Source organism: Bombina bombina, chromosome 5, assembly GCF_027579735.1.
Source record: "Bombina bombina isolate aBomBom1 chromosome 5, aBomBom1.pri, whole genome shotgun sequence".
Taxonomy (NCBI): Eukaryota; Metazoa; Chordata; class Amphibia; order Anura; family Bombinatoridae; genus Bombina; species Bombina bombina.
In genome coordinates, this window is record NC_069503.1 from 404446799 (window position 1) to 404471474 (window position 24676).

Sequence of the window (24676 nt, forward strand, 5' to 3'; positions counted from 1 at the left end):
AGATAATAGAATCCAACTGAGAACCAAATAATTTATTACCCTGGAAAGAAAGGGAAAGTAGAGTTGATTTAGAAGACATATCAGCATTCCAAGTTTTAAGCCATAAAGCTCTTCTATTAACTCTGATAATATCAAAAATGGCATCACAGATAAAATTATTAGCATGTTGAAGAAGAATAATAATATTATGAGAATCATGATCTGTTACTTGTTGCGCTAAAGTTTCCAACCAAAAAGTTGAAGCTGCAGCAACATCAGCCAATGATATAGCAGGTCTAAGAAGATTACCTGAACACAGATAAGCTTTTCTTAGAAAGGATTCAATTTTCCTATCTAAAGGATCCTTAAAGGAAGTACCATCTGCCGTAGGAATAGTAGTACGTTTAGCAAGGGTAGAAATAGCCCCATCAACTTTAGGGATTTTGTCCCAAAACTCTAATCTGTCGGACGGTACAGGATATAATTGCTTAAAACGTTTAGAAGGAGTAAATGAATTACCCAAATTATTCCATTCTCTGGAAATTACTTCAGAAATAGCACCAGGAACAGTAAAAACTTCTGGAATAACCACAGGAGATCTAAAGACCTTGTCTAAACGTTTAGATTTAGTATCAAGAGGACCAGAATCCTCAATTTCTAATGCAATTAGGACTTCTTTAAGTAAAGAACGGATAAATTCCATTTTAAATAAATATGACGATTTATCAGCATCAACCTCTGAGACAGAATCCTCTGTATCAGAAGAATCATTAGAATCAGAATGATGATGTTCATTTAAAAATTCATCTGTATAAAGAGAAGTTTTAAAAGACTTTTTATGTTTACCAGAAGGAGGAATAACAGACATAGCCTTCTTAATGGATTCAGAAACAAAATCTCTTATGTTATCAGGAACACTCTGAACATTAGATGTTGATGGAACTGCAACAGGTAATGGTACTTTACTAAAGGAAATATTTTCTGCATTTAACAAGTTTGTCATGACATTTAATACAAACAACAGCTGGAGGAACACGGTCCTTTACGGACTGAGAAACGCGTAGCAAATAAAGCACTCTGTTTTTATACAGACCCGGATTCATTGCTATTTTATACTGTTGTTTACATGCTCATTTCTCTTGCTGGATTCAAAACATTTTTCCTTATTTGGACCATCATCTGTTCATTTGGGTTTGAATCTAACTGTTTAAACATTATTGCTTGGGGAAAGTATTCACAGCTTTTTGCACCTCTCCATTGGTGTTCCGGCTTCCCAAACGACTTACAGCTGACGCAAGCTACACCTGTCTTCATTAATCCATAGGTTTCCCGGGTGAAACCTCCAGCGTACTGACTGCTGGTTCTGAATGTCAGCCTGCCTGCACGCACCTTGTTGGTTCAAGGTGCCACTCCACATGTGAGTATATTTCCTATACTTTATTTCTCAGTTGATGTTAACTGATTCACACTATGTTGGCGCCCGTTGTTGCTTTTGTATCCTCACAGATTTATTGATCCATCACACCGTGGACACAAGCGGAGCAAGCCTGTGTGTTATGAACTATTGATTGTCTCCATATCCTTTTACTTTGAAATTGGACTGGCTTTTGTTTGTTCTCACTTATCCTTCTTTTTTTAGGACTTGGACTTTATAATTATATTGGACACTGGGGGTTTCATTCCTATATTTATATATTGTTAAATTGTACACCTGCTTTGGTATATGCTTATGATATTTTAAAGCAATATTTTATTTTGCCTTGAACACATTACAGTGGTTAGAATTACCACACACTGAAACAAGTTGCCATATCGTTTTTCATCCAATTTCTTTTCTTTGTTTGCACAACATCCTTTATCCAAGCAGACACACCACGATTCTTACACTTTCACTTCTTCTTTTTTAGAGCGTCCCCTCAGTTTTTTCTTTTACAGAAATCACATTAGTATCCCTAGCTGGGAACATTGTCTGCTTGCATCTTAATAGCACTTTAAACACTAATTACATTTCATTAGCATAGTACTGAGGTAATTCCTCGCAAATCCTCAAGTCATTGATCCCACTATGTTGAAATCCATCTTTTATTGCATTCCTGTGCTAATGTTTGCAAAGACGAAGCAAATGGCAGCACCCTTAATTACAGGGAGCGGCATTAAATGTATTTTGTGCTTAACCCCTTAATGAACAGCAACTTACCTTGTACCTCATTGGTATTTTTATGGGGATGTGTATTTCAACAGTGTGGTCTCGTCGCTAGCGGCAACACCCACGCTATTACAGCCAGACAATCATTTAACAATCAGTGACATACAGGGTACGTCACAGTTTTTAAGGGGTTAATGACCATTTAATAAATGGTGGGCTATATAAACATACAAGTATTGAACTGAAGAAAAAAAAAATCAAGAAACATGTATTAACCTTAAAATAAAAAGTGCATTGCCTTACCAGTATTGCCTCCTTTCAAACTTGAACTAGAATGACTAGAAACATCAGATAGGTCAAGTTCATCATGGAGTTGAGAAAAGACATCTGCAACCGAAAATTATAAATGTTAGATACTACATATAGGAAACATCACACATTAAAATGTTCCTACAATTAAGCCTCAGATGGCTCGCCCATTTAAACCAGTGCCCTCTAATCATGTTTTTTTTTTTTTTTAAATTAAAAGGTTCACAATATTACACACACACTTGCATTAGACCACACCTCTTTATTTAAGTCCCACCCCTCAGATGACTCAACCCATTTAAACCAGTGTAAACTTATACATTTCTGCCTGTTTCTAAACCCCTACACATTGCCTCTTATCTCATGCATTTGTATTAGCTATTCATAGCAAGACACTGCCTATTCATGTGTGCCATATAGATAACTTTGAGCTCACTCCTGTGGAGGTATGAAGGAGCCAGTACTAATTTGCTAAAATGCAAGTCTGTAAATAGCCATGAGATAGGAGGGCTGTCTGCAGAGGCTTAGATACAAGGTAATCACAGAGGTAAAAAGTATATTAATATAACAGTGTTGGTAATGCAAAACTGGGGAATCAGTAATAAAGGGATAATCTATCTTTTGAAACAATACAAATTTTGGAGTAGACTGTCCCTTTAAGTTCAAATGGAGCTTAAAGGATTTGTATAGGTTTAACTTGATGGACTACTATCTTCTTTTAACCTTCTACTATGTAACCTATGTAAATTAAGATGCAACCAAAAATACTAACTGAATCTCAAAACTAATTGGCTGAAACTAAACATTTTAAAAGCACTAAGATAAGGGGTCATCTGCAGAGGCATAGATACAAGGTAAAAGTAATTACCTAGCTTTTTTTTTTTTAAGCAATAAAAACTGCATCTTTTAGAGTGCCGCAGAAAAAATATTATGACATAAATTATGCTTACCAGATAATTTCCTTTCCTTCTGTATGATGAGAGTCCATAGCTTCATTCCTTACTTGTGGGAAATACAGAACCTGGCCACCAAGTGGAGGCAAAGACACCCCACCCAAAGGCTTAAATACCACCCCCACTTCCCTCATCCCCCAGTCATTCTGCCGAGGGAACAAGGAACAGTAGGAGAAACATCAGGGTGTAAATGGTGCCAGAAGAACAAAACCAAATTTAAGTCCGCCCTACGGAGAATTTGGGCTGTGGCCGTGGACTCTCCTCATACAGAAGAAAGGAAATTATCAGGTGGGCATAATTTATGTTTTCCTTCCTAATATGAGGAGAGTCCACGGCTTCATTCCTTTTCTTGCGGGAAACATATACCCAAGCTCTAGAGGACACTGAATGAAAACAGGAGGGTAAAAAGAAAGACGGACCCTGTTCTGAGGGCACCACAGCCTGCAAAACCCTTTCTCCCAAAAGCTGATTCTGCAAAAGCAAAAACAGCAAATATGTAAAATTTAGAAAAAATATGTAAGGAAGACCAGGTAATTGCCCTACAAGTCTGATCCCTAGATGCCTCATTCTCAAAAACCGAAGAGGAAGCCACAGCTCTAGTTGAATGAACCTTAATCCTCTGAAGAGGCTTGAGTCCCGCTGACTCATAAGCTAAGCGAACATGCTCCTTAACCAGAAAAACAAGGAAGTGGACAATGTTTCCTTCCCCTTACGCTTCCCAGAAGAGACACAAAGAAGGAAGAAGTCTGACAAAAACTCCTTTATAGCCTGAAGATAGAACTTCAAGGCCCGAACCACATCCAAGTTATGAATAACCGCTCCCCCGAAAAAGGAAAGATTAAGACACAAGGAAGGAACCACAATCTCCTGATTGATGTTGCGATCTGAAACAACCATAGGAAGAATACCAAACCCATAGAGAACAGCCTTAGCCGCAAGAAAAACTAGGTAAGTGACCTCACATTGCAAGGCAGCCATCTCAGAAACTCTGTGCGCTGAAGCAATAGCCAGAAGAAAAAAGAACATTCCATGAAAGAAAATATTAACGGCAACTCCATACATAAGCCCAAATGAAGCCTTCTGCAAAACTTAGAACAAGATGTAAACTCCAAGGAGGAGCACTAAACACAGGCCTGATCTAGTCAAAGCTTGAACATCTGGAAGCTCTGTGAGCCTCTCAAGCAATAAAACAGATAGGGATGAAATCTGTCCCCTAAGGGAGCTAACAGAAGACCCTTCTCCAGAGCATCCTGGAGAAAAGAAAGGATCCTAGAACTCCTGGCCTTAAGCCAGGAGAATCCCTGCTCTACATACGAGAAGAAGTAGATCCTGCATCCCTTATGATAGATGCAACAATACACCGGCTTATGAACAAGAACAAAAGTATGAACAATTCTTTCAGAAAAACCTCTCTTGGCTAAGACTAAGCGTGCAATTCCATGCAGTCAGCATTGTGATGAACACAAGGACCCTGCTCCAGCAGATCCTTGTAACAAGTTTCATGGAGGCGAAGCCCCAAAACTGCGACACAGCTCTAGATATAAACGGAGCAAACCGCCTCACTGATGCCTGCTCCTGCTAGGAGCAACCATCCACAACAAAGAGTGACATGGCCGAGAGAGAAGAAGGTTGAAAAGAAACCTCTAAGGAATGCTAGATGTCTAGCATATTCAGAATGAAAAGGCCGGAGCCCCACCTGGGTTCAAACTCACCTTCTGCTACAGATGCGGTGGAGCTAACACTGGCGCCTTGAAAGCTTGATCGGTTTCCCCTTCCGATACAAACATTCGAGCAGGGAATGATTGTAGGGGACATCCGATCCTAAAGAGTACGCTCATAGAGAGGGTCGCTGGCAATGAGCAGATGTGGGCCTCCGCCCACCACCAACACGAGACCCCATCGTTTAGCAGGAGGAACTCTCCTTCTCCAAAAGAAGTTCTCCCCACTAAGAGGCCCCAACTGGTATGAACCCTGAGGACCAAATCCTCCAAGCATAATGCTCGCTGAGGAACCAAAGGTATAATCGGAAGGAAACTCCCAAACCACAGACCTCCATAGGACATTCTCTCCCCACAGACAAGGAAGCGACAAGGTCAAAACCACCCCGGGAGAACTAAGAAAAACATTTCTCAGAACAGGGAGATCTGAACGGAACACTGGGATTGATTTCCCCCACCGGTATTTCATGTAAGTCTGTTAAGACAGATTCACCAACCCCATGCCAAAGTCACGGCCTGGGCTGTGTATGTCACACTCCACCCCCGCATCAACAAAGACCAGAAGGGGGCTGGAGGGCATAACCCAATGGGTAAATTAACAAGATCTCAGGATTTAAAGAAAACTGCCACAGCAGGATTCAACTCTAAGTCTTTAGCTTGCTAGGCAGGATAGATAAAAAAAATCCCTGTTCCTAAGACAAAACAGCATCCAGATCTACCCTGGTGTCGACACCAGCAACTCAGGTGTAGATTCAACTCTGAGGATCAAAAAGACACAAAAACATTCCTAAAAGTCTATTAGCAGGCGAAGGTAAGAAACCAAGAAAGGCCGAGACCCAGGAACTACTGTAAAATCTGGAAGCAGGATACTGCCACCTTAAACCCCAGATCAGAATGAGGTTTACTGTAAGATACGGTTCCTAAGAACTGAATTTGCACAAAAAGGATAAAACGGGAAAATCATCCTTCTTCCTAACAAAGGAATGGAGAACTAATAAGCTCTGCTTAAAAATCATAGAACCCAATTAGGACGGGAAGACCCTCCCCCTATTAGGGCATGCACCAACAGTGGAAGAAAATATTCCTGCAGTGCAATAATTTCCGGGACAATAACTCCAAAGGTCACTTGAAAAACTTCCCCTTCTCTGACAAGACAATTGTCCAGAAAAGAAGCCTAGTCCCGGTCTCTAGGACCCCTATATCCATATGATCCAGTATCAAGCACCCAACCAAGATAATATCTAAACAGGTCCAGCCTGTTAACTAGGATAAATGGGCCTGCTGTACCTCGACCAGAAATCTAGAAAAAAAAAAAAAATCTTAAGTAGAAAGAAGGAACAGACCTAACTAGTATCCACAACAGGCGTGTCATCTAGGATACAAAGTATCTTCCAGAACACTCCAGGGCTAAAACAAAACAACTTAAGTTCCAGCAAATTTAGAACCACTGAATAATCAAATTAAAGAAATTAAGCTCTGAGGCTTAACATTCTTCTCGCAAATATCGGGGAACTATTACCCCGAGTAGAAATCTAGAAGCTGCCACCGGAAGTCAACAATCTCGACCATCAAAGTCGATAGTATCAACAATCCCATGTGATGAAACATCTTTCTAAGAAGAGTTTCTAAACAACCCAGAGCTCTAAAAACAAAAAAACTATCCAGGATGGAATAGCAAAGTAAAAGAAAATAGGCAAGCGCCCACACGTGATAAGCTGAAAGGAGTGTGCAAACAAAAACAGGTCTGGCCTGTCAAACAACACAACTCACCATAGAGCTCAAAACTGGGATTCTAAATAAACAATAAAACAAAAAGTAAAACAAGACGACAAGGAATATCACCATCCTCCACTCATCTAGTTAAGATCATTATCTGATTTAGAGGACTGAGATTCAGCTGTCGGATCAGTACAGGAAACCTCTAACATTGCCAAAACCTCTCTCAGAAGTAAACACAGGCGTGTCAATCTAAATCTAAATGCTAAGCCCTCCACAGTCGGAGGACCCAAGTTAGCAGACTCCGATCCTCAAGGATCTCCCTCTAAAGCCTCAGAGGGAACCACATCCCCAGAGGACTGATCAGACACAATCGTTATTTTACACAAATGTCCTTAGGCAGGAGAGCCTGGATTAACCCTTCGCTTACGCGTAAGCAGGAATACATAACATGGCTAAGGTCGTAGAAATGGCCATGCAGAACTGCGTAGTAACCTCTGGTGGAAACAAACCCCTTACAGGCGAAGGAGGTTCGGAACTAGGGAAAATTGCATATGTAGGAACAGAATCTAGGGAACACACCTCACTGGACGAAGAGTCCTCAGAGGCGGACGGTTCAGTGGTCTCTAACATCTCAACATTGGTTGATGAGAACACTCTATTGTGGCATATGGAACATAATTGAGAGGGCTGGATTACCCGGGCCTCCTCACAATATACACAGGTATCAAATTCTGTATCGGAGGGATCCCCCTCTAAAATATCAGAATCCTCCATAACTAGGCTGACCATATTGCTGCTTTAAAAAGGGACACATATGAAAAATACATATGTCAGGGCTGTTTTCAGGGCTGTTTAAAGAAATGTTTTGTATAAGAACCCTCACATATGTATTTTTCATATGTGTTCCTTCTTAAAGCGGCAATATGGTCAGCCTATCCATAACTCGTCTATATCAAATTATAGAAAAGGAAACACAACTGGCACCTTATAACCCCAATGGCTGTGGAACTCACCACCTCCTATGACCGAGACAGATAGAGAAGATGCTCCTCTCCGTAGACACCCGGTCAGGAATCGGAAGCAGGGAAAAAAAAGCGACCATTCCCTGTAACATGAGGCTCAAGCAGGACCTGCCCCTGCTAAGGAAAAAGTGAGTCCACAATATAATTGATGTCCACAGCACTCAAAGTACAAAAGTCTTTATTTAGGACATAAAATAAAAGCGACGTTTCAGGGTTAATACCCCTTAATCATGCATGGGTTAACACACTCTGTTACAAACTTTTATATCTTATGTTTGGCGCCATATGGCCAATTTCCTAGATTTCATGTATCTATACCTCCACCTAGTGGTGAAACCTTATATTACAATCTTTATTGTCAAATTCTAACTCTAATTTAAAAACAATATATACACTATTTTGTTGGGTATAGAATGTTTGTGCACATATAACAATGGGGGAAAAAATGTAGTTATGCTTTTTCTTTTAAATTATTCATTAATTAATAACTGTAACAGTAAACTAAGCAATTACAGATATACAGACATGTCAAACTCTCTATTTAGGCCTTTTGGGACCATAGTCTCTAATTTATGTATCCACCAAGTTTCTTTTTGTCTGAGCAACTTTTCCCTGTCTTGACCATTCCTTTGTATTTTTATGTGATCTATAACTTGCCATCTCATCTGGCTAATATTGTGGCCCTTTTCAATAAAATGACAGGAAACTGGTGCTTCAGTATTTCCACACCGTATATTAGAGCGATGTTGGCTCATTCTGCCTTTTACTTTACGGTGGTCTCGCCTAAGTATATCAGGGAACATGGGCATTTAATAAGATATATCACATGTGTAGTTTCACATGTATAAAATCCATTGATTCTATACTGAGTACCATTGTGAGGATGATAAAAATATTTGCCCCTGATTATAGAACTGCAACTCATACAGTTTAGACAGGGATATGAGCCAAAGTTTTTATTACTGATATAGGATTGTATATTACTTTTACTGGGGCCTACATCTGATTTGACAAGATGATCTCTTAAATTTTTCACTCTCTTATGGACCATTAAAGGTGGATTTTTAAATATGGGTATTTTATCATTACAGTCCCTCAGTATATGCCAATGTTTACGTATACTTTTTGATACCTCATTACTGAGAGGACTGTATTGAGATATAAAGACCATTCTGTTATCTTTATTATTGAAATTCCTTTTCTTTTTGTTCTTTTTTGAGGATATCTATCTTTTTTTCTTCAATTAGTTTTTTGGGTAACCTCTTTTTAAAAATTTGTTAGACATTACTTCAATTCTAAGATTTCGGTTTTGTTAATTGCTGACGATTCTCTTAACTCTTAGTAGTTGACTTTTTGGTAGTGATTCTACTAATGCCCTTGGATGAAAACTATCAAACCTGAGTAAGGTGTTGTTATCAGTATCCTTGGTATACAAGTCAAATTCTAGATTGTTACTTACTTTACACATCTTGGTGTCTAGGAAGGTTACACTTTCCTCACTATAAGTGACTTTCAGCTCTAAACCGTTCACAGCTGAATTCAAATCCTTCACAAATTCTTCAAGGGAGCCAATGCTGCCCCACCATACAGTATGCCAAAGACATCATCTATATGTCTCCACCACTCGGAGCCATATTGTTTAAATCTCATATTTTCATAGATGACCCTTTCTTCAATTTCATTCATAAATAGATTGGCATATGATGGGGCAACATTGGACCATAGCGGTACCCCTCAATTGAACATACCACTCGTCTTGAAACAAGAAATAGTTCCAAAAAAGAATAAGTCTTAACATGTCTTCAATAAACAAACCCTGACATTCTGTTCATATGTTATTACTTAACAAATTTTCCATTATGATAGAAATGCCTTTCTCATGTTTAATACATGTGTACAGGCTCTTCACGTTCATTGTGAAAAGTATAAACCTGTTAGATGGAAATTCAAGGACTCTCGCTTTCTAAGGAAAAAGTGTGCCAGCTTAATATAAAGAAATTGCGCAGCTCTGAAAAATGAAAATAACCTGTACGTTCTTACACATCAGCAGTCGAAATCACATAACAAATATGGTTAAAAACCCCACTGTTCAATAATCCCCCTCAGGATATATTAACCCTTAATTCCACAAAGATAAAGGAGTCCCACTATGACCCTGTCTTCTATCGTTAACATGTGTGTAAAAAATGAAACGATCTTACCGGAATCTATGCCGTGGAACAGTAACACAGTCCTTCCAGTTTGACAGATTGTAGCAGTGCTTCTGACATGGACTTGAGTAAAGAAAGCAGGCAGCGAAACTCGTCAACGCTGATTGCTTAAGGAGCTGTTTATATGAGTCTGGATGATTTCACAGAAAGACTCTCCCTGCATGTCCAGACTCTAACTTTCATCAATGCTCTCACTGAGAGGCTGACAAGACTACTTAAAACTCCAGTCCCATCTCAAAGGGTACTACCCTCCATAAGGAACTACTCTGAAAACGATTCTCTGCCAACCTCCTGTGAAGAAAGGCAAAGAATGACTGAGGGATGAGGGAAGTGGGGGAGGTATTTAAGCCTTTGGCTGGGGTGTCGTCTTTGCCTCCTTCTGGTGGCCAGGTTCTGTATTTCCCACAAGTAAATAATGAAGCTGTGGACTCTCCTCACATTAAGAAGGAAATACTATTACTATTAAAAGAATTTACATGCTTCTACTAAGCACGTTAAGCATTTTGTTAAAGCCTAGCAAAGTTAAATTAAATTGGTGGCAATAAAAACATAATTTATGCTTACCTGATAAATTTATTTCTCTTGTAGTGTATCCAGTCCACGGATCATCCATTACTTATGGGATATTAACTCCTCCCCAACAGGAAGTGCAAGAGGATTCACCCAGCAGAGCTGCTATATAGCTCCTCCCCTAACTGCCATTACCAGTCATTCGACCGAAAACATGCAGAGAAAGGAAAACCATAGGGTACAGTGGTGACTGTAGTTTAATGGAAAAATTACCTGCCTTAAAGTGACAGGGCGGGCCGTGGACTGGATACACTACAAGAGAAATAAATTTATCAGGTAAGCATAAATTATGTTTTCTCTTGTTAAGTGTATCCAGTCCACGGATCATCCATTACTTATGGGATACCAATACCAAAGCTAAAGTACACGGATGACGGGAGGGACAGGCAGGCTCTTTATACGGAAGGAACCACTGCCTGAAGAACCTTTCTCCCAAAAACAGCCTCCGAAGAAGCAAAAGTGTCAAATTTGTAAAATTTGGAAAAAGTATGAAGAGAAGACCAAGTTGCAGCCTTGCAAATCTGTTCAACAGAAGCCTCATTCTTAAAGGCCCAAGTGGAAGCCACAGCTCTAGTAGAATGTGCTGTAATTCTTTCAGGAGGCTGCTGTCCAGCAGTCTCATAGGCTAACCGTATTATGCTACGAAGCCAAAAGGAGAGAGAGGTAGCCGAAGCTTTTTGACCTCTCCTCTGACCAGAATAAACGACAAACAGGGAAGACGTTTGTTGAAAATCCTTAGTTGCCTGTAGATAAAATTTCAGGGCACGGACTACATCTAGATTGTGTAGCAGACGTTCCTTTTTCGAAGAAGGATTAGGACACAAAGATGTAACCACAATCTCTTGATTGATATTCCTGTTAGTGACCACCTTAGGTAGGAACCCAGGTTTAGTACGCAGAACTACCTTGTCTGAATGAAAAATCAGATAAGGAGAATAACAATGTAAGGCAGATAACTCAGAGACTCTTCGAGCCGAGGAAATCGCCATTAAAAACAGAACTTTCCAAGATAACAACTTGATATCAATGGAATGAAGGGGTTCAAACGGAACCCCCTGTAAAACATTAAGAACTAAGTTCAAACTCCATGGTGGAGCAACAGTTTTAAACACAGGCTTGATCCTAGCTAAAGCCTGACAAAAAGCTTGAACGTCCGGAACTTCTGACAGACGTTTGTGTAAAAGAATGGACAGAGCTGAAATCTGTCCCTTTAAGGAACTAGCGGATAAACCCTTTTCTAAACCTTCTTGTAGAAAAGACAATATCCTCGGAATCCTAACCTTACTCCATGAGTAACTCTTGGATTCGCACCAATATAAGTATTTGCGCCATATCTTATGGTAAATCTTTCTGGTAACAGGCTTCCTAGCCTGTATTAAGGTATCAATAACTGACTCAGAAAAACCACGTTTTGATAAAATCAAGCGTTCAATTTCCAAGCAGTCAGCTTCAGAGAAATTAGATTTTGATGTTTGAAGGGACCCTGGATCAGAAGGTCCTGTTTCAGAGGTAGCGACCAAGGTGGACAGGATGACATGTCCACTAGATCTGCATACCAAGTCCTGCGTGGCCATGCAGGCGCTATTAGAATCACTGATGCTCTCTCCTGTTTGATTCTGGCAATCAATCGAGGAAGCATCAGGAAGGGTGGAAACACATAAGCCATCCCGAAGGTCCAAGGTGCTGTCAAAGCATCTATCAGAACCGCTCCCGGATCCCTGGATCTGGACCCGTAACGAGGAAGCTTGGCGTTCTGTCGAGACGCCATGAGATCTCTCTGGTTTGCCCCAACGTCGAAGTATTTGGGCAAAGACCTCCGGATGAAGTTCCCACTCCCCCGGATGAAAAGTCTGACGACTTAAGAAATCCGCCTCCCAGTTCTCCACTCCCGGGATGTGGATTGCTGACAGGTGGCAAGAGTGAGACTCTGCCCAGCGAATTATCTTTGATACTTCCATCATTGCTAGGGAGCTTCTTGTCCCTCCCTGATGGTTGATGTAAGCTACAGTCGTGATGTTGTCCGACTGAAACCTGATGAACCCCCGAGTTTTTAACTGGGGCCAAGCCAGAAGGGCATTGAGAACTTCTCTCAATTCCAGAATGTTTATTGGTAGGAGACTCTCCTCCTGATTCCATTGTCCCTGAGCCTTCAGAGAATTCCAGACAGCGCCCCAACCTAGTAGGCTGGTGTCTGTTGTTACAATTGTCCAGTCCGGCCTGCTGAATGGCATCCCCCTGGACAGATGTGGCCGAGAAAGCCACCATAGAAGAGAATTTCTGGTCTCTTGATCCAGATTCAGAGTAGGGGACAAGTCTGAGTAATCCCCATTCCACTGACTTAGCATGCACAATTGCAGCGGTCTGAGATGTAGACGTGCAATGGGTACTATGTCCATTGCTGCTACCATTAAGCCGATCACCTCCATGCATTGAGCTACTGACGGGTGTTGAATGGAATGAAGGACACGGCATGCATTTTGAAGCTTTGTTAACCTGTCTTCTGTCAGGTAAATCTTCATTTCTACAGAATCTATAAGAGTCCCCAAGAAGGGAACTCTTGTGAGTGGAAAGAGAGAACTCTTCTTTTCGTTCACCTTCCATCCATGCGACCTTAGAAATGCCAGTACTAACTCTGTATGAGACTTGGCAGTTTGAAAGCTTGAAGCTTGTATCAGAATGTCGTCTAGGTACGGAGCTACCGCAATTCCTCGCGGTCTTAGTACCGCCAGAAGAGCACCCAGAACCTTTGTGAAGATTCTCGGAGCCGTAGCCAATCCGAATGGAAGAGCTACAAACTGGTAATGCCTGTCTAGAAAGGCAAACCTTAGATACCGGTAATGATCTTTGTGAATCGGTATGTGAAGGTAAGCATCCTTTAAATCCACTGTGGTCATGTACTGACCCTTTTGGATCATGGGTAAAATTGTCCGAATAGTTTCCATTTTGAACGATGGAACTCTTAGGAATTTGTTTAGGATCTTTAAATCCAAGATTGGCCTGAAAGTTCCCTCTTTTTTGGGAACCACAAACAGATTTGAGTAAAACCCTTGTCCTTGTTCCGACCGCGGAACCGGATGGATCACTCCCATTAATAAAAGATCTTGTACGCAGCGTAGAAACGCCTCTTTCTTTATTTGGTTTGTTGACAACCTTGACAGATGAAATCTCCCTCTTGGGGGAGAGAATTTGAAGTCTAGAAGGTATCCCTGAGATATGATCTCTAACGCCCAGGGATCCTGGACATCTCTTGCCCAAGCCTGGGCGAAGAGAGAAAGTCTGCCCCCCACTAGATCCGTTCCCGGATCGGGGGCCCTCGATTCATGCTGTCTTAGGGGCAGCAGCAGGTTTCCTGGCCTGCTTGCCCTTGTTCCAGGACTGGTTAGGTCTCCAGCCTTGTCTGTAGCGAGCAACAGCTCCTTCCTGTTTTGGTGCAGAGGAAGTTGATGCTGCTCCTGCTTTGAAATTACGAAAGGAACGAAAATTAGACTGTCTAGCCTTAGGTTTGGCTCTGTCTTGAGGCAGGGCATGGCCTTTACCTCCTGTAATGTCAGCGATAATTTCTTTCAACCCGGGCCCGAATAAGGTCTGCCCTTTGAAAGGTATATTAAGCAATTTAGATTTAGAAGTAACGTCAGCTGACCAGGATTTTAGCCACAGTGCTCTGCGTGCCTGAATGGCGAATCCGGAATTCTTAGCCGTAAGTTTAGTTAAATGTACTACGGCATCTGAAATAAATGAGTTAGCTAACTTAAGGGCTTTAAGCTTGTGTGTAATCTCATCTAATGGAGCTGATTCAAGTGTCTCTTCCAGAGACTCAAACCAAAATGCTGCTGCAGCCGTGACAGGCGCAATGCATGCAAGAGGTTGCAATATAAAACCTTGTTGAACAAAGATTTTCTTAAGGTAACCCTCTAACTTTTTATCCATTGGATCTGAAAAGGCACAGCTATCCTCCACCGGGATAGTGGTACGCTTAGCTAAAGTAGAAACTGCTCCCTCCACCTTAGGGACCGTTTGCCATAAGTCCCGTGTGGTGGCGTCTATTGGAAACATCTTTCTAAATATCGGAGGGGGTGAGAACGGCACACCGGGTCTATCCCACTCCTTAGTAACAATTTCAGTAAGTCTCTTAGGTATAGGAAAAACGTCAGTACTCGCCGGTACCGCAAAATATTTATCCAACCTACACATTTTCTCTGGTATTGCAACTGTGTTACAATCATTCAGAGCCGCTAACACCTCCCCTAGTAATACACAGAGGTTTTCCAGCTTAAATTTAAAATTTGAAATATCTGAATCCAGTTTGTTTGGATCAGAACCGTCACCCGCAGAATGAAGCTCTCCGTCCTCATGTTCTGCAAATTGTGACGCAGTGTCTGACATGGCCCTAATATTATCAGCGCACTCTGTTCTCACCCCAGAGTAATCACGCTTACCTCTTAGTTCTGGTAATTTAGCCAAAACTTCAGTCATAACAGTAGCCATATCCTGTAATGTGATTTGTAATGGCCGCCCAGATGTACTCGGCGCTACAATATCACGCACCTCCCGAGCGGGAGATGCAGGTACTGACACGTGAGGCGAGTTAGTCGGCATAACTCTCCCCTCGTTGTTTGGTGAAATATGTTCAATTTGTACAGATTGACTTTTATTTAAAGTAGCATCAATACAGTTAGTACATAAATTTCTATTGGGCTCCACTTTGGCTTTAGCACATATAGCACAGATATCTTCCTCTGAATCAGACATGTTTAACACACTAGCAAATAAACTAGCAACTTGGAAATACTTTTCAAGTAATTTACTATAATATGAAAACGTACTGTGCCTATAAGAAGCACAGAAAAAGTTATGACAGTTGAAAATTAATAAACTGAAAAGTTATAGCATCAAATCTTTGTAAAAAACACAATTTTAGCAAAGGATTGCTCCCATTAGCAAAGGATAACTAACCCTGATAGCAGAAAAAAAAAAAAAAATACAGAAATAAACGTTTTTTTATCACAGTCAACTACAATCTCACAGCTCTGCTGTGAGTGATTACCTCCCTCAAAACAAGTTTTGAAGACCCCTGAGTTCTGTAGAGATGAACCGGATCATGCAGGGAAGACAATAAACTTCTGACTGAATTTTTTGATGCGTAGCAAAAGCACCAAAAAAGGCCCCTCCCCCTCACACATAACAGTGAGAGAGATCAGTAAACTGTCATAAATTAAATAAAACGACTGCCAAGTGGAAAAAAATAGTGCCCAAAACATTTTTTCACCCAGTACCTCAGAAAATTAAACGATTTTACATGCCAGCAAAAAACGTTTAACATTAATAAATTGAGTGTTATTAAAAAGCCTTTTGCTAGTCCCTGCAAATTAGGCTAAAGTTTTATGCATACAGTATAATTCCAGTGAAGTGCCATTCCCCAGAATACTGAAGTGTAAAATATACATACATGACAGCCTGATACCAGTTGCTGCTACTGCATTTAAGGCTGAGTTTACATTATATCGGTATGGCAGAATTTTCTCATCAATTCCATTGTCAGAAAATAATAAGCTGCTACATACCTCTTTGCAGATTAATCTGCCCGCTGTCCCCTGATCTGAAGTTTACCTCTCCTCAGATGGCCGAGAAACAGCAATATGATCTTAACTACTCCGGCTAAAATCATAGAAAAACTCAGGTAGATTCTTCTTCAAATTCTACCAGAGAAGGAATAACACACTCCGGTGCTATTATAAAATAACAAACTTTTGATTGAAGGTATGAAACTAAGTATAATCACCACAGTCCTCTCACACATCCTATCTATTCGTTGGGTGCAAGAGAATGACTGGTAATGGCAGTTAGGGGAGGAGCTATATAGCAGCTCTGCTGGGTGAATCCTCTTGCACTTCCTGTTGGGGAGGAGTTAATATCCCATAAGTAATGGATGATCCGTGGACTGGATACACTTAACAAGAGAAATGAATGTATGTAAAAAAAAAAATCTATATTAAAATGACAATTTCTAATAAAATCAGTTTAATGATGTCAACACATTTGTCTTGTTTTCAAAATAAAACAGCAAGGAATAAAAAGATATTAATTAGAAAATTTCATATCACCTCTTTTTTATTGACATGACAAAATTGTTGCACTTTAAATATACATTCCCTCTCACATACACACAGAGATATACACTCCCTCTCACATACACACAGCGATATACTCTCCATTTTACATACACACACACACACATATATATATATATATATATATATATATATATATATATATATATATATATATATTGCTTTTGAAAATGGATGTGTGCCAATACCTTTTTTGTTTGTGTAATTACTGGGTCATATTGGCAGCACTCCCAAAGATGTGTATATAAAACTTTTTGTAAGGTGTGCTAAACCAAATTTTGCATTTGTATTAAACCATAATCAAGGAGACTGACCATCTCCCATTGGTTAAAGCACCCCACCCAAGCTCAGATGTGCTCATGGCAGTGTAATAGAGTTGTGAATACTAAGCCAGGGAGTCTCATTCTATTATGAAGAGTAAAAGCAGGAATGATTGAGTCCTCTGAGGCAAATGACTGTAGTGTTAGGACCAGTCTATATTGGGGCACCTTGTAAGTGGTGACTGGCTAAGCAAAATATGGCCATATTGTGTGACTAAGATCCCAATTTTATTTAAAAAGAATAGTTGTTCCTTGATGTTGTTTGCAGGCAATTTTTCGCAGCAGTTCAAAAAATATGTTGTGCTTTTCAAAATGGATGTGCTCTGATACCTTTTTGTTTGAGTAATTACTGGGTCATATTGGCAGCACTCCCAAAGTTGTATATATAAACTTTTTGTAAGGTGTGCTAAACCAAATGTTGCATATATCTATATCTCTCTCTATCTCTATATATCTCTATATCTCTATCTATTTATATTTCTATCTTTCTATCTATCTCTCAAAAACATACAGGTCTTTATTCAGAGAGGTTACAATTTTAAACAACTTTCATTTTTATGTCTATTTTCAAATTGTTTTCTTTCTCTTGTTAGCCTTTGTTAAAGGAGCAACAATGTACTTCAGTGAGCTATCTGAACACATCAGGTAAACCAGTGAAAAGAGACAGTTAGCTCTCAGTAGTAAAATGCTGCTCCTGAGCCTACCTAGGTATGCTCTTCAACAAGGAATACAATTGTTTGCTCCATCTGATTAAACAGATGCAAGCAACAGTGTAATAACTAAATGCTCTAACACAATAAATCATTTTATTTGAGACAATAATAAAGAAATAGAAACGTCCTATGTTGCATCAATATAAAAAAGCCCCCCCCAAAATAAAAAACCCTCTAGCCTACAATAAACTACCAATGGCCCTTAAAAGGGCCTTTTGCAGGGCATTGCCTCAAAGAAATCAGCTCTTTTACCTGTAAAAAAAAAAATACAAACACCCCCCAACAGTAAAACCCACCACCCAACCAACCAACCCCCCCAAATAAAAACCCTATCTAAAAAACCTAATCTCCCCATTGCCCTGAAAAGGGCATTTAGCTCTTTTACATGCCCAGACCCTACTCTAAAAATAAAACCCACCTAAAAAAAACCTTAAATAAACCTAACACTAACCCCTGATGATCCACTTACAGTTTTTGAAGTTCCGCTTAAAAGTATCTATCCAGCCGGCAAGAGTCTTCATCTGGGCAGCCTCTTCCATCTTCATCGAGCTGGTGAAGTTTTTATCCATGCGGCCTCTTCTATCGTCATCCATCCGGCGCAGAGCAGGTCCATCCTGAAGACATCCGGCACGGAGCGGGACCATCCTGAAGACATTTGGCGGGCAGCTCCTCTTCAATACGTTTTCCGCCATAAACTGGATCTTGAATGCAAGTAATGTCATCCAAGATGGCGTCCCTTGCATTCCTGTTGGCTGAAAGGTTCCAATCAGCAAATAGGATTAGAGCCACTAAAATCCTATTGGATGTTCCAATCAGCCAAAAGGATTTGAGAAGCTCTCATCCTATTGGCTGTTCCAATCAGCGATTTTAGCGGCTCTAATCCTATTGGATGATTGGAAACTTTCAGTCAATAGGAATTCAAGGGACGCCATCTTGGATGATGTCACTTGCATTCAAGATCCAGTTTACGGCGGAAACCGTATTGAAGAAGAGCTCCTCGCTGAATGTCTTCAGAATGGACCCACTCTGCACCAGATGTCTTCAGGATGGACCCGTTCTGCGCCGGATGGATGAAGATAGAAGAGGCTGCATGGATGAAGACTTCTTGCCGCCCAGATGAAGACTTCTTGCCGGCTGGATGGATCTTTCAAGCAGAAATTCAAAAACTGTAAGTAGATTGTCGGGGTTAGTGTTAGGGTTATTTAAGGGTTTTTTGGGTGGGTTTTATTTTTGGAGTAGGGTCTGGGCATGTAAGAGACCTAAATGCCCTTTTAAGGGCAATGCCCATACAGGTGCCCTTTTCAGGGCAATGGGGAGATTAAGTTTTTTGTTGGTTGGTTGGGTGGTGGGTTTTACTGTTGGGGGATGTTTGTATTTTTTTTTACAGGTAAAAGAGCTGATTTCTTTGGGGCAATGCCCCGCAAAAGGCCCTTTTAGGGGCCATTGGTAGTTTATTGTAGTCTAGGGGTTTTTTTATTTTGGGGGGGCTTTTTTATTTTGATAGGGCTATTAGATTAGGTGTAATTCATTTTTATTTTTGATACTGTGGTTTGTTTGTTTTTGTAACTTAGTGTTTGTTTTTTGTAACTTACAGCTAGATTACGAGTTTTGCGTTATGAGGGGTGCGGTGCCAACTTGCATGTTATTGTTACCGCTCACTTACCTACAGCGCTGGTATTACATGTTTTTACAAACCCGGTGTTAAAAGGCAAGAAGTGAGCGTAGAGCAAAATTGGGCTCCATATCGCACTCCAATACCAGCGCTGATTAAGTCAGCGGTGAGCTGTTTCTACGTGCTCGTGCACGATTTCCCCATAGACATCAATGGGGAGAGCCGGCGGAGAAAAAGTCTAACACCTGCAATAAAGCAGCGTAAAGCTCAGTAACGCAGCCCCATTGATTCCTATGGGGAAACACATTTTATGTTTAGACCTAACACCCTAACATGAAACCCGAGTCTAAACACCCCTAATCTTACACTTATTAACCCCTAATCTACCGCCCCCGACATTGCAGGCACCTACATTATATTTATTAACCCCTAATCTGCCGCCCCCGACATCGCCAACACCTACATTATATTTATTAACCCCTAATCTGCCGCCCCCGACATTGCCGACACCTACATTATATTTATTAAGCCCTATTCTGCTGCCCCCAGCATCGCCAACACCTACATTATACTTATTAACCCCTAATCTGCCGCTCCGGACATTGCCGCCACTATAATAAACATATTAACCCCTAAACCGCCGCACTCCCGCATCGCAAACACTAGTTAAAGGGCCATTATACACTCATTTTTTCTTTGCATAAATGTTTTGTAGATGATCTATTTATAAAGCCCATAAAGTTTGTTTTTTTTAAAAATGTATAATTTTGCTTATTTTTAAATAACATTGCTCTGATTTTCAGACTCCTAACCAAGCACCAAAGTTTTATTTGAATACCGTCAGCTACCTTCTCCAGCTTGCTCCTGTTTGTGTAAAGGGTCTTTTCATATGCAAAAGAAGGGGGAGGGGGGAGTGTCTGATATTTCCCACTTGCAGTGGGTTTTTCAACTACCTTTTCAACAGAGCTAAACTGAAAGCTTCTAAGTACGTTTTTTAAACCATTTTATACTGGATTTTTATATCAGTATCTGTGCGCCTTATTCTGTATAGTAGTGTCTATTACATGCAGTTATATGAAAATGAGTGTATACTGTCCCTTTAAATATAATTAACCCCTAATCTGCCGCCCCTAACATCGCCGCCACTTACATTACAGTTATTAACCCCTAATCTGCCGCCCCCAATGTTGCCACCACTATACTAAATTTATTAACCCCTAAACCTAAGTCTAACCCTAACCCTAACACCCCCTAACTTAAATATAATTAAAATAAATCTAAAGAAAACCTACAATTAATAACTAAATAATTCCTATTTAAAACTAAATACTTACCTGTAAAATAAACCCGAAGCTAGCTACAATATAACTATTAGTTACATTGTATCTAGCTTAGGTTTTATTTTTATTTTACAGGCAAGTTTGTATTTATTTTAACTAGGTAGAATAGTTACTAAATAGTTATTATCTATTTACTAACTACCTAGCTAAAATAAATACAAATTGACCTGTAAAATAAAACCTAACCTGTCTTACACTAACACCTAACCTAACCCTACAATTAAATAAATTCCTTAAATTAAATACAATTCCCTAAATTAAATACAATTAGCTAAATTAAAAAAAAAAAAAACTAAATTACAGAAAATAAAAACAAATTACAAGATCTTTAAACTAATTACACCTAATCTAATAGCCCTATCAAAATAAAAAAAAGCCCACCCAAAATAAAAAAACCCTAGCCTAAACGAAACTACCAATAGCCCTTTTGCGGGGCATTGCCCCAAAGAAATTAGCTCTTTTACCTGTAAAAAAAAAAAAAAATACAAACAACCACCCCAACAGTAAAACCCACCACCCACACAACCAACCCCGCAAATAAAACCCTAACTAAAAAAAACCTAAGCTCCCCAATGCCCTGAAAAGGGCATTTGGATGGGCATTGCCCTTAAAAGGGCATTTAGCTCTATTGCAGCCCAAAGCCCTAACCTAAAAATAAAACCCACCCAATACACCCTTAAAAATTCTAACACTAACCCCCGAAGATCCACTTACAGTTTTGAAAATCGGACATCCATCCTAAAAGAAGCCAGGAGAAGTCTTCATCCAAGTGGCAAGAAGTCCTCAACGAAGCCAGGAGAAGTCTTCATCTAAGCCGGCAGAAGTGGTCCTCTAGATGGGCAGAAGTCTTCACCCAGACGGCATCTTCTATCTTCATCCTTCCAACGCGGAGTGGCTCCATCTTCAAGACATCCGGCGCGGAGCATCCTCTTCAATCGACGGCTTCTTCTACAATGAAGGTTCCTTTAAATGACGTCATCCAAGATGGCATCCCTTAGATTCCGATTGGCTGATAGAATACTATCAGCCAATCGGAATTAAGGTTGAAAAAAATCATATTGGCTGATGCCATCAGCCAATAGGATTGAACTTCAATCCTATTGGCTGATCCAATGAGCCAATAGGATTGAGCTCGCATTCTATTGGCTGTTCCAATCAAGCATTTTGAAGTATGCTTTGTGCACCTGGACCATTATTTGTTGAAGGTATACTTTTTAAAATGCCTGACCCTTTTCTGCTTTTTAGCATGATTGTAGATATATTATTATTGCACTTCTATATGTTTACTCATTTTAATATTGTTCCCCATTCTATTTTTATCCATTGTTAAGAGTAATTTTAATGTTTGAATAAATGTACTATTTTGCATGACACACAGGCGTATATTCTAACAAGCATATCAAGACTTTTTCTACAAAGATTACCATGGAAAGCAATTTTGGTAGGTAAATTAGTTGATAAGGTATGCTAAATGATGAGAATATACTCTTTTTTATTTTATTAATTGCATAGCTTACGCTAGATTTCAAGTGGCACGCTGTTGCATGTGAGCAATTAAGGGTATATTGTGTCTCTTTGTGTGCGTCGGAAGTAGCACTCGTATTACAAGTTGATAGTAAGCATGTTCACTTGAGCACAATTGAATTTAACGAGCATCGAGTTAGCGTGACTTCAGAGTTCTGGCTACCTGTTATTCTCAACTAAAAAGTTGCACAAAACACTTCAAAAATACATTGTACAGTACCGTTACACTCTTAGACATGACTAAGAACCAATTGCTGGTTTGAAACTTTGTTTTTGCTGTATTATGGCCCCTGTATAAATCAATAAAGGTCTTTTAAACTATTATTTGGAGGCTGGAAGTCCTTTTGAATTTTCGAGTATAATATTGGGATCTGGCTAATCCCATTTTCAGTGCCCCAAAGAATTTGGTGAGAGGTGCTGGCTTCCCTTGAAACTATTTCAACAAACATACAAATTCAGCAGGGGATCAAATCATTTTGCCCTCACTGTATATATATATATATATATATATATATATATATATATATATATATATATATATATATATATATATATATATAGTGCCTTCCACTAATATTGGCATCCTTCACAGCCTTCTTTGCTCATATCTACCAAGAGTGCCAATATTAGTGGAGAGCACTGTACACACACACACACACACACACACATATATATATATATATACTGCTTTACTTTTTTGTACTGCAATATACATTTATTTTTTTGTCACATATATATATATATATATATATATATATATATATATATATATATATATATATATATATATATATATATATATATATATATATATATATACTGTATATGTGTGTGTGTGTTTTAAAAGTTGCACATTTATTTGTAGATTGATGGTTTAAGTTGCTGGTTCTTATTCTTTTACCTTTTAAATGGGCACTAAACTCAGATTTAAGCTTACATGATTCAGATAGAGCACGCAATACAAAATTTACTTTTATTAACAAAATGTGCCCAGTCTTTTTAAATGCAGACTTTCTAAAGCACCAGTTCCTACTGAGCATGTGCAAGATTGGCTGATGGCTATCACAAGAAACAGGGGGCAAGGAAAATGGATGTAACTTTGAAATGTGTTAGAAAAAATATACTACTTATTTGAAATTCAGACTAATTGCCTGATGATGTAAAGATCTACGCTGTGGCAAGATTATCTAAGAAGTCCTGTCAGTACAGACAGCAGTACAAACAATTTTAGAAAAACAAATTTTACCTTGATAGCTGTTTATCTTACTATACACTATTCTGGATTGAAAGAGAGAAAACTACATTGCATCCCAGCTATGGTTATTACATTGCGTTTTTGTTATGGATTTGCTGATTATGCAATTCTACTGTATTTGATGGTCCTTTAAGGTTTTAGGTGATTTTGTTTGCTACATTCTGACTCATGTCAGATAAACTATGGTCTGTTTGTATTTTTTGGGGTTCATTATTTTTATTTTTACATCAGCAGTTTGTATGCAGTAACAGTTCATTCATCATCATTTAGCAACTCCAAACATGTAGGTGTCAACCGCCCTGAACCTTTTTTACAGAAATAATAGAAGATAATGTTTGATGTTTAGCTTAAACCCCCAGTTGATGTTTCTTCTGATTTTCATAATGTGGTGTTTAATTCATTTAGGCTTTGGTTTTTCTATTATTTTTTTTACTGGTCTGAATATGCTTTCATAAATATGTCTTATTTGCAAACATGTACATATAGTTAATGTAAGAGGATTTCATAACAACTTATAAGATCAGGTACTGCTTCAATGTTACTAGTATTACATTCATTTAATTCACTTGCTTACTCTCACCCAGATGCTGATACAGGAACTGAGATTCTCCTAATTATTTTATATGAGAAAGATTAAGTGACTATGTGACAAGCTACTGTACTTAGAATATGGCTAATACGTTGTTCAACACTGTACAAAATGGTCAATGCCATCTCTATCATATTCAAAAACAAAAACTACAGTAGATTTAACAAGCTTGGATTATACACCTAGTGAATATAATGGTCTCTATTTATGAAGCTAATTCAGCTTCAGAGCCCTAGCAGTGCATGCTCTCTCAAGCAAGCCTGCACCTACATATGAATGAACAGAAGCTTATATCTTGTGGTGCCTTGCAGAAAAAAAACACACTGCAAAATCACAACTCAAAGAATGCTGAATTTATATCATTTGTGCCAACACGTCCTCACAGCTGAGGGTTATTATTAATGTGTCACGCCGCTCCTTCTTTGCAGCGACTCTGCCTTCCCTACCATGGCTGTTGCCATGGTTGCGGCGGTTGTTGTGGTGATGATGTCACCGCTGCATGCCACTTCTGGCCTCTGATGTCGCTCTCCTGTTTGATGGTCTTGGCGTGAACATGCGCCTATGTATGT

The 24676-nt window shown here is 39.5% G+C and overlaps 1 protein-coding gene across 1 annotated transcript in view; it reads right to left on the minus strand.

Moving 5' to 3' along the window:
• Nucleotides 1–24676, minus strand: part of NEK10 (NIMA related kinase 10) — a 1556164-nt gene that overhangs the window by 448121 nt on the left and 1083367 nt on the right. The window contains exon 26 of the mRNA XM_053715742.1: nucleotides 2429–2512. Coding sequence (XP_053571717.1) covers nucleotides 2429–2512 — 84 coding nt within the window. The remainder of the gene's footprint in view (nucleotides 1–2428; nucleotides 2513–24676) is intronic.